Source organism: Nestor notabilis, unplaced genomic scaffold (assembly GCF_000696875.1).
Source record: "Nestor notabilis isolate BGI_N333 unplaced genomic scaffold, ASM69687v1 scaffold23666, whole genome shotgun sequence".
In the NCBI taxonomy this organism is placed as follows: domain Eukaryota; kingdom Metazoa; phylum Chordata; class Aves; order Psittaciformes; family Psittacidae; genus Nestor; species Nestor notabilis.
Window position 1 is genome coordinate 1 of NW_009934570.1, and position 10,981 is coordinate 10,981.

The 10,981-nt window shown below is 46.9% G+C and overlaps 1 protein-coding gene across 1 annotated transcript; it reads left to right on the plus strand.

Annotated features, from left to right (window-relative positions):
- Nucleotides 1–900: 900 nt before the first annotated feature.
- Nucleotides 901–4,570, plus strand: TCEANC2 (transcription elongation factor A (SII) N-terminal and central domain containing 2; the record flags this gene model as incomplete). Its single annotated transcript, XM_010017423.1, has 3 exons — nucleotides 901–1,042; nucleotides 2,326–2,519; nucleotides 4,382–4,570. Coding segments are annotated over 3 exons (525 nt in total), but the record flags the coding sequence as incomplete, so codon positions are not given.
- Nucleotides 4,571–10,981: the final 6,411 nt, after the last annotated feature.

Genomic DNA, 10,981 nt, shown 5'->3' on the forward strand with positions numbered 1-10,981 from the left:
AAGGTCCCTTCAACCCAAACCATCCTGTGATCCTTCCTGCCCGAATGGTGTGGTGTAGGGTCAGGCTGGGCACACAGCTCGGGTCCAGGCAGGTGACACCACCAGCTGGCTCACGGCTTTCCCCAGCGAGGAGAGCCCTTCAGTTGGTTGCATGGTGGAACTGCTCAAGACTGGTGTAAGAGCTGAGCCACCACTCTGCAGAAACACAACAGGAAAGCGCTTGTTGCACCAAAGAGCTTGTTAATGTAAGGCAGAAAGCAAAAGAATGGGGCACAGAGCACTCGGCTGATCCCACTGCTAAATCTTTACAAGATGACTCACATCTGAAATACAAGACCTTCACTGTGGTCACAGAATCACACAATGGTTTGCATTGGAAGGGACCTTAAAGAGCTGTTTTGTCAGGATCTGTAGCAAAAGCAGGGCGAAGAGCACTGCTGATGACCAGTGTACTTGAGTTTGTGTTCATGTTCCCTAATGCTTTGTTTCTCTCCCTGCTGGCATTATTTTAAATTCAAAGCCAATCTGATCAGGATTCAGATCCTGCCAGGGTACTAAAGATAATTAGCTGCCTCCCTCCTAATCCTTTTTTCTATTAAGAGACATTTATACAATGGGCTCCTTAAATTCAAAACACTTCTCACTGTTATGCGTCCTAAGTTTGGCAGACTAAGGTGAAGCATCTCACTTTGCTCCCTAGTTACTTCAGTCTTGATTTACAGTAGGTTGCTAATCTCAAGCAAGCACCCATCATGCTAACCCATCGTATGTTCTGTACTCTGGTTCATGCCATAATCAATAATTCATGTGTTGATAACAGCCTCATTAGCTGAGATGAAGCCAGTGCCCTTATTTATAAGAAGAAGATTCCACTTCCCTAATGGCTTTTCTCTTTTCCAGCGAGTTGTGGTCGTGGAAGACATAAAACGATGGAAATCTATGCTTGAGCTTCCTGGGCAACCTAAAGAGAATCTGATTGAAGCTTTGGAGGAGCTGAAGAAGAAAATACCTTCCAAGGAAGTGTTACTTTCAACAAAAATAGGTACATTTTGCCTGATATAGACTATGAATATTAGTCTGTCTTGTGTCTGCTTGGCTTGTCAGTACGAAAGAGACTAGCTTGCAGGCTTCTTCAGAAATGAGTGTAGCTGCCAACAGAAAATTGTTGATATCCAGCCTGCAGTTCTCAGAGCTGGTACTGAAAAAGGCAGCTATCCTCCCATTCCTCCCAGGTTGTCCAAATACTGCATCACCCCTCCTGTGGCCAGATGTTTGAAGAGCTCTTCTTGGGCATCTGCTTGTGTTACTGCTTCTCCTGCTACCTGGGTGCTCTCTTGCCATCCAGGATGTGGCTCATCTATTTGACCTGCCTGAATCTTGTGAACGTGGAAGAAATTCTCCTCAGGTTGGCCCAGAGCTGCTTACTGCATCTGCCCTGAGAAACCCCCAGCACATGGGCAGCTCCATGCAAATGACACAGCCCGATGCCTGGCTTTTTTTCATGGGAGCTGGGGAAGGGATAATGTGAAACCACATGGTCCCTGCCTTTCCTGTCTCATGGAGCGCATCCTGGTGTGAGAGACAGTCGTGCTGGCCTTTGTCATTAGAGGAGCTGGGTCTGTATTGGGAGCCCCCGTTGCCTTAGAAAAGGTGATGCGCTCTGCCTGTTTCCCGTGCTTCTGAGTTGTCATTTTATTTGCTGTATTCAGCTTATGGCTTTTCCCGAGATTTTTCCCGGTGCTTGCCTGCATGCGGCTGGGCTCCAGAGCCACCGAAGCCTAACAGTGACATCTCCTGGCCGACAGTGCTAGTGGTCAGAGAGAACTGCCCTGCTGGAAGAAGGTCCCTTTTGTCTCCTCAGAGGAAAACCTCTTTTGCAGTGACAGGCGCTGTAGATTGGAAAGATTCTGCTTGGAGTCATCGTGGTGTTTGCTTGTTAAAATACTATGAGCCATCACCAGCAGCATCTGTTTCCTTTAAGGGTGTTTCAGTTTAAAAACAGCATTTCACCAGATAATAGTATCTGTGTAGGAAATTAATGTAGCCCTGTGTTACCTAAGTGTTGCTCCAGAGCTTGGTGACTTGGGAAGGTAATTTTCACAGGAATAGGTCAATTCCTTGCTAATTGCTTAAGCAAAAATCACTGCAGCAGCCAAGGAGTGAGAACTTCAGGTTTAATTCCTAATAATTCTATACTAATATTTGGCTCAGTCCCCTGGTTGTTTGTTCAAAACGTGTGGCTGCTTTAGCACCGATACGATTTGGCTGGTGCCCTTTCTGCTTTGCCCACCTCCCAGACCTGAAGGAGCTGTTCCTGTTTTCCAGGTCACACAGTGAATAAGATGCGCAGGCATTCAGATCACGAGGTGGCCAGCCTTGCCAAAGAGATTTACACAGAGTGGAGGACTTTCATCAAAGACCATTCAAACAAGCCCTCAATAGAGGTCAGGAGTGATCCCAAGACTGAGGCTTTCAGAAAGAACGCACGGAAGCTGCTTTGTGAAGCCCTGGATCTAGAGGTAATGTTCAGATCTGTTTGTCTTTGGCTCAGAGAGTTACTTGTAGGAACAAGTTAAACAAACCTTTTTCAGCCATAGTTACTGTAAAGCTGGTCCTGCCTGCAGAGTGAGGACAAGACCAGATGATCTCTTCCTATTTTCAGTGATTTGCTGCATGTCCCCACTTATAAGTAGCTTTGTTTCCAAGGTAGATGATTTCTGGGGGGGGTTGTTAACCAAGTGAACATGCTGATTGTAAGTGAGGTGTATTTGCTCTCATTTACACAGCCAGTCAACAGAATAGTTGTGTATCTACTGCAGTTGGGCCATACAAGAGGAGGAGGAAGTTAATAGAACATAAAGTTTTTCCTACTACGTAACAGCTGTGAAACCAACACTGGGACCTTTTGGGTGTTTCATATTTAAGTAATTAAACATTTGTAAATTTAAATCTATTGCAAAAACAGAGAGGCAAGGTTGACAGTATATAAAGTGGTTATAAATACCAGATCCCTCAGGTATCTTTAAGTAAATGAACAGGGCTTTGCTGTAAGGCTTAATGACTAGTTTGCTTGGTCTGTGAAATTGCCATAATAATTATGCTTTTTAATTTATTCATTAATTATATTTTAAATGGCAAGTCAAGTGATAAGTACTCAAGAGTTTCAAAGCTGTGTGTTTGCTAGCTGTGAGAACAATCTCTCCGACTTCCAGTCCATCAGGACTGAGGCAGCATGAAAGGATGGTTGGCTGTAGGAATGCCTCAGAAAGGTGGGAGCTTACCTTTGCCAGCCCACTGCAAGCTTAGTTCTTGGAAAGCACATGTGTGCACTGTGATAAGAGTGGTAGTAAAGTCTTGAAGTAATGGGACATAAAGGCTATAGTGCAACCCTAAAATGAGTAGTATTGGATAAAGCAGAATTGGCTCTGAACAGGACTTACCTTGAAAGCATGGCAAGGAAAAATTGCCCTCTAGCTTGCAGCTCCCACCAGGGGTGGAAAGGGGGCTTACAGCAGCAGATAGGCAGATAGTATATATAGGAAGGAGAACCACAGAGGTCCAGCAAACGGGGAGCAGGAACACCTGAAAGGGTGACAAAAAAGGAGAAGGGAAGGTGGGGCTGAGTGTATCCATGGGGCTTCTAGTGCTGCCCAGCAGAGGGGCAGTTTAGTCATGGGTGGCAAAACCAGAGTAGGACTTGGAGGAATACTACTTGGCACGCTGGAATCTCCTGCATGCAAAGCATGGGAGATTCCCCATGACAAAAGGCTGAACTGAAATTAAAACTACTTCTTGATGGGTGGGGGATTTTTTTTCTGAGCTGTGCTAAATTACAGGTTTTGGCACATGTTGAAGCAATAACTGCATAATTAACATTTAGCAAATCCCTTTCTGCATTGTTAATTACACCTCCTTCTACACACAAAGAGCCCACATTTCCCTTTATAGCACCAGGCAGAGTTGCCAAGTGTTTGGCATGTCTTAGAGTTGCTGTTGGAATCAAGTTTAAAATAGTATCCAAGGTACCTTATATCAGCAAGATCAAAAGTGAGCTTTATGGAGACAGTAGAACCTAGCTTGTAATTGCACTTGAGCTTGATACCCAGAGCTAGTTGCAGATTAGCTTCCTGTTGTGATGGCAAAGTATTGCCACCCAGCTGGAGATGTGGATATGTTCCCTGCTACTGACCACGTTGCCTTGTTCCTTAATTGCTAGGGTGGAATTAAATTGCTCTTCCTGTTACACTTGTGAGGAGAAGTAGATTTCCTTGAATCTAAGCTGATTAATGAAGAAACACTGAAAAGCACCAAACTGCCCATTTCAATCAGTTGGTCTCCTTGTTAAATGTAAAGATCTAATTTTATACTTTGCTGTTTTCAGATTGATCACCCACTGGCTGAAAATATTGAGCGAGAAGCTTTTCACCTCTCTTCCCGTCTCATTAGCGCACCGTATCGCAGGATGGTGCGAGCTCTTGTCTTCTCATTAAAGCACAAACCTGAAATCCAAGCAGAAGTCAAGGCTGGCACACTCACTGTCCCTGCACTCGTAAAGAGCCATAAAAAGTGAGGTGTTGTGCTTGATCCTGAGTGAGAACTTCATGTGCCTACATCTCTGTGGAAGTGGGAGCCCTTTCTGGTGTGAGAGGAGTGCAGACAGTGCTGACAGCGTGACTCACAACCTGTTCATGTTCACATGAACAGGGCTGCTGAAGACAAGAACTACTAATGATGAAAGTGGTGCTGTAAGTCTGACTTGGGCTTGTTGCAAGGAAAGTTTGTTCTATTCTGCTGTGTATTTCCCTGCTACAAAACCATTGTTGCTGACTCAACTGTGTCTCCCTTCCACCCGTTTGTCATACCTCAGTTTAGCTCCATCCCTGATGTGGATCTGCAGGTGTAATCAGCTGAATATAACATAAGGAGCAGCTCTGTGCTGTGTTGGTAGAAAATACTGGGAATTCAGGGTAATTGGTCTTTGGGAAGATATTCCTAGTGGATAACTGCAAACTCCAGTTACCCCTAAACCAGCCACATTTACTGCAGCTGGGCCCAGCCAGCAGCAAGAGCTAACTGTTCTGTCAAGCCGGGTGATTTCCCTTTGCTACATTCCAGAGTTGGATGCAAAATGGTTTTTGGTAACTTACTGCCCATTATTCCATAGGTTCAGTCATCCTGTGATTGTGGGCATTTTTAAATCCCTAGAATGAAAATCAGCATGCCCTGGAGTATAGGTGCTATCTAATGTGTCTGCTCTTTAACAAGCAGCTCACTCAGACTTCCATACCTCACTAATGATCTAAATGTGGTGCTTGTTCTTACTGTAATGTGAATAAAGAAACTTGAAATGAATTTTCTAAATAAAATTAGGTTACAAGAAAAATAGTCCTTTTAAAGGCTTTAAAGGAGCATGGTTCAGAATGATTGTGTGAACAAATGTAAGCAACAAACTATTGTTTAAATTCCTTCTAGTTATTAAAAACTGGAAATATTGCCTCTTATACTTGCTCCGATTTCTTTAGTGCCACAAGTGATCTTGTTCTCCATAAGCTATTATTAAGGCTGTGTCAGGCACGGTGTTTCTCTACTGTTAGGTAATAAAGTGCTCTCTGTTATCTGTGTGTGTGTGTGTACACAAGGGACTGGTCACAAACCTTCATCTGAGTTATCAGGGTAAACAGAACCCTGAAGTATGGGGATGAGTGAAACCTGCCTATTTGCCCTCATAGGAGTTGAAGCCTTAATATGCCATAAGGAAGCATCTTTTGATGGTTGTGGTTGGCACTCTTACATCAGAAGAGTCACTTAAAGATGAATAACATAGTAGGAAAACGATGAGTTAGTCTATATTCAGATCTTCACCCTAAACCATGACTGACTCATATATGGACCTGCTAAATACTTTTTCTTCTGTGGCCACTAGAAGCTAAAGAAACACCCAAAACTTACCTGAGGTGTTAAACTCCATAAGTTTAATTAGCTAATTGCAGGTTCTTTTAAAAACACCTAAACCCTGTTGTGTTTGCTTGGGCCAGTGCCAAAAAGACCATTTATTCCTGTACGTATTGTGAAGGTGTGTTCAGGGAGCTGGCTTTTGTGAGCACAGCAATGCTCTGGTGTACAGACGTTTCATCTGAGGAAAGTTAAGGTTAAGTGTGTTGGAGACAGTACAAGAGAGAAACTGGCAGATACATGGGAGGTGACTACCTGGATAATATGTCAATAAAGACCTAACAGTTGTTGACCAGGCTGTAGCAAGAGATGTGAAACCCTCAATTTATTTCTTACAAGTAATCAGCTCCATTTCCTACTTAAATAACTTCAAACTGCACAGCTGTAATTGAGTTCATGTATGCCAGACTGTCATGGGGGGAGTTCAGGATCAATGAACAACCTAGCTTTTGCTTCCAGAGCTGTAGCACACAGACCTGCAGCATTTGTTCTCAGCCTTCTGCTCCTGGTGCTGGGCTGTGTTTTCTCTATTTAGGTAAAGTGTGAGAAGCAAAAATCCTGAAGATGAGGAACTCTGGTTCCAACAAAAGCCAGGCCAGAGAAGTTTCCCACACAGGTCAGATAGAGTCAGAGAACTCTGGCTTACCTGAACACACACCCAGTTCACACTGTGCTGTATGTTGGTTTGCAGGACAGGCCTAGGGATCACCCAAATTGTGCACAGAGCAGGTAACAACTGAGGACAATTGCTGCCTGGAAGGGAAGTGCTCTATAGCAATGGCAGTTCTGGTCTGAAAACAGCAACACAGCAAGATCCATTTTTGTTTTATACTTCACCCCTGGGAATCAACAGAGGGGGGAAAGGGATGTGGATGATTCTTTCACCTCTTACTAGTAAGCAGTCCTGCAGAGGGGATGCATTCATGACATAACACTGAAATCTAAAAGCAAGAGCAACATCAACAAGGTCCTGCCATGGGCCAGAGCACCCCTGTGGTGTTTGTGGTGGGTGGAGGAATGGGGAGCTGGTGGGAACACCAGCCTTGTCCTCAAAGTGTGTTTAGAAAGCAAGCAAAACTACAGCCTGACCTCATCTCCTCCTTAGTGCCTCCCTTTGGAAGTGCTGCAAGCCCAAGGAGATAACCAGCCACTCTCAGCAGGCCTAGCTGAGATCCATCCATCCATCCTGAGGCAGGCATGGGACAGCCAGTGCCTCCCCAAGGCCACAGACACTGTGGAGCCACTTAGAGCTGCATGTGAGCTCTCCTGCCCCGCACACGCCACAGGCTCACTCTGTCCTACGCCATCAGACTCTGCTTGGGGATACAAGCAAAGCTCTGCCAGGCCCACCTCTTCCAGTGCCTTTTCCATGCCCTCTTGTGGTCCCTCACACCTTCCTTTTCTGAGGAGCCTTCAGGGAAGAGAGATTTATTTGTTATTTTACTCTATTTTGGATACCTTCAGCTCTTCAGGGCATGCAGTGCAGAGATTTTTTTACTTCATTCTCAACACATGCCAAATATTTATTGTTTGGGAAATAACTTCAGGGATGCAGGCATATTGCAATGAGGAGAAAACTCTCCTATAAACTCCCTCTATTTAATTGCTAACATTTTTGCCCAACTTGTTTTCAAAAGGAGTTAATATAGCTCTGGGTCCAGCCCTTCTATCAGTCTGAATCTGAGTCTGAAGATTCAGACTCAGCTTTGCATAAAACTGACTGACTGGAGAAACTGGAAAAGGTGCCTGAGGGTTGGACTCAGGACAGGAGGAATGCAGGGAACAAGGGAATGCTTTAAGGACAAAACCAGAAAGGAAGGTCGGGAAGGAAGACAGAAACAGAGATGAAAAAGCAATAGGCCAAAAAGTGCTTCATTTCCCCAAAGGGTGATGCTGGATATGAAACAGGATACTCGATACCTGGCAGTAATCAAGTTTTTAATTACTCTGTAAAGACCAGATACTCCCCTTGGAGCAATCTCACCTGCACAACTGCGTTTATTTATGCCTTAGGTTACCTACTGAATCAGTTTGCTACTCATCAGTTCTTCCTTCCTGGGCAAGGCAGCCGGTGGGGAGACTGGAGCTGTGTGATGGATACAGCAGGAAGCCAAGGGATGGCCAATTCCCAGCGCTGTGATCCATTCACTAGCTGTAGACCTCTGGAAATCCCTCGAAACAGAAGGTGGGGAAGGGCCCTGAACCCTACGAAGTACATCACTCCCAAGGCTGTCCTGGCTCTGAAGCATCTGCTACAGTCTGCCTGTGGCAAACCCACTCACAGGGGTCCTGCTCTTTCCCCTCTGGTTTCCCTTGGTTGCTGCTGTGCTGTGCAGACCAGCCACAGGGTCCTGGTAAGACATGTTACAAAGCCAGGGACTCTCCACAAGCTCCTGTCTTCCTGCTGGGGAAACCCTTTTAGATTAAAAGGGAAGATGAAAGGGCTGAGCGGTGGCTCCCTTGTGCTGGGTTTCTCTGGCACGGTGCCTTTGAAATAGCTGGTTCCCTTACTACAGGGCGAACATGAAATGAAGGAGGCACCCAATCTGGAGAAAGGTTCTTTTTCTACCACATTACGCCCACAGAATTCTTTCCGTGGCAGAGTACACAAAGCTGACGGACCTATGGAGACCTGCTGCACACAGCAAGGAGATGGAGGTACCATCACCTGCTCCCTCTGCCCATGCTTAGGGAATACAGGGTGGGCTCAGGGCAGCACGAGGAACAGAGCAAGAATTCACCCCTGCCAGAGCTGACTTCTGACCCTGGCTTCTGAAAGGCAAGTTTAAGGCAGCACCAGGCATCAGTTTGCTCCGTTCCCCATCAGCAGACACGGCTCAGGAGAGCTTTGTCCTGCTGCAAATTACTTGGGCGAAAGAAGACGGGAGCAGACAAGACCCTCCCTGTCCTTTGGAAAAGGGAGCGCGCAGCAGCTCACCGGTTTTCATCTTTTAAGAGGCTCTTCAAAGGTTTCTGCACAAAGAACCCAAACTTTTAGATCTCATTTGCTTCCCTGGCAGCCCTGTAATAGGAAGGGTTTGCTGGGCTGGCCTCGGATTAAGAGATGTTAAGGCAAGAAACAGCCACAGATGTCTTTTGGAGCACTGATCATCTGAAGGAGGCTCCAGGAACTTCCCTCCCAGGGTATGTGAGCACACCACAGGGGCAGGAGCATTAGAATGGAGCAGCAATTGGGGGCTGGAGCAGAGGAGGGACAGAGGGAAGAAGGGAAGAAGAGGTAAAGGGAAGGAAACAGCCACAGCCAGCAAACCCTTGCTCCTGGGCACAGCACCAGAAACACTGAGTCTCCCTCACTCCTTTAAATGGCTGCAGCACTTTTAAAGCATTTTAAGGAGCATTTAAGGATGAAGTGGCATGTCACAGGAGGGGAAACTGAGGCACAAAGGGACTCTGACATGCCAAAGGATGCAAAAGAGGGAAGCCCATGCCAGGGTTACACTGCAGTTAACAATCCTCTAAATCTTCTGCTGGCAGTCCACTAAACAGCATCCATGGTCTCTGTCAATTAGACTAGATTATGGGATGATCCTTGCTAATTATATATTATTACCTAGCAAGCAGTTATCCCCCTATAAAGGGTGCTTCTATAATGGACAAACGCTGTTACTCTAGCACAGCCAGCCCCAGTGGCAAAGAAGAAAAAGCCAAAACCATTTCTGCTGTGGCCAATATTTTGCCTAAGCTGGAATTTTCACATTGCAAACACTGTGTTTCTGTCCCAGACCCAGAGGAGGAGGAAGAGGAGGGCTGTGACTTGCAGAGCCAGCCAGAGAAGGGTGGCAGGGTCCAATCCACAACCCCCAAAACCTGCCGCAGAGGCATGACCGTAAGCTCAGAATCCAGCTGTAAATTCCCATCCATCATGGAGCAAATGCCCCATTCTGTCTCCATATGCCAAAACCCCCATGAGCAGGGGAGGACCTCACTGTCCCCAGGGCTGTGACAACCAGGAAGCAGGGATTAAAATAAGCTGGGAAAACAACTCCTGGTAAACACCACCATTGCCTTTTTAATTGTCCATATGCTTCATCCATTATGTTTCCCCAGATGGCAGGGCTGCTTGACTTCTGCCTCCTCCTCTGTGCCACCAGAGCCTGGGTCTCCATCAGGTACCTGCAGCCCCAAGGCAGGGATGCCCCTGAGGCTGGCATTGCCACCTGAGCAGGGAGAGTTACCCACTTCCCTGTGGAGCTGGGCTTTGGTTTGCTTGTGGCTGAGGCCAGAGGGGTTGGAGGGTTGTTTCCCTTGTCACTGGTTTGCATTATGGGACTTCAAGTCCCATGGTGGTGAACACGGGGGACATCAGTGAGTCCATCCCTCTGCTGGGAGGGAAGAGGGGGAGAAGGCATCTGAAGCCAGTGGTGCCCAACAGTGTGGGCTGGATGGAGGACCTTTCCCCAAAGCAAACCCCTGCCCTTGCTCCATCACCAGCTGAGCAGCCCCTTGCTGCCCACAGCTGATGCTGACCCTGCGGTTTTGTTTCATAGAATCACAGCACGGTTTGTGGTGGAAGGGACCTTAAAGCTCATCCAGTTCCAACCCTCTGCCACGGGCAGGGATGCCTCACACCAGACCACGTCACCCAAGGCTCTGTCCAACCCAAACAGAGTAGCCAAGACAGACCCCTCTGGCCGGGGCACCTACCCGGGACAGGCAGTACCCACTGGGCATCTTCCAGCTGCTGTTCCAGCTGTGGTACCAGTGCTGCATGGGCAGCAAGTCCTCTGCAACACTGGCTGACCTGCCCATGCCAAGGTCCTGGAGAGCCATGACCCACTCGGTGGGAAAAGTACTGGGAGACTTCTGGCTTTAAACACCAACCCCTTGAGAAAACCACCCCGAGGAGCAGCAAACCTGCTGCGTGCCCACAAACCACCCTCGCCTTTGCCCCAGGGCCAGTCACTATTGAATTAACTGTGAAGGCCTGTTTGAGGAGAGGGTGCAGGTCTGAACTGGGAGAATGGATTAGGGGAGCCCAGCCAGCCTTAGACCTCATTCCTGGCATTCC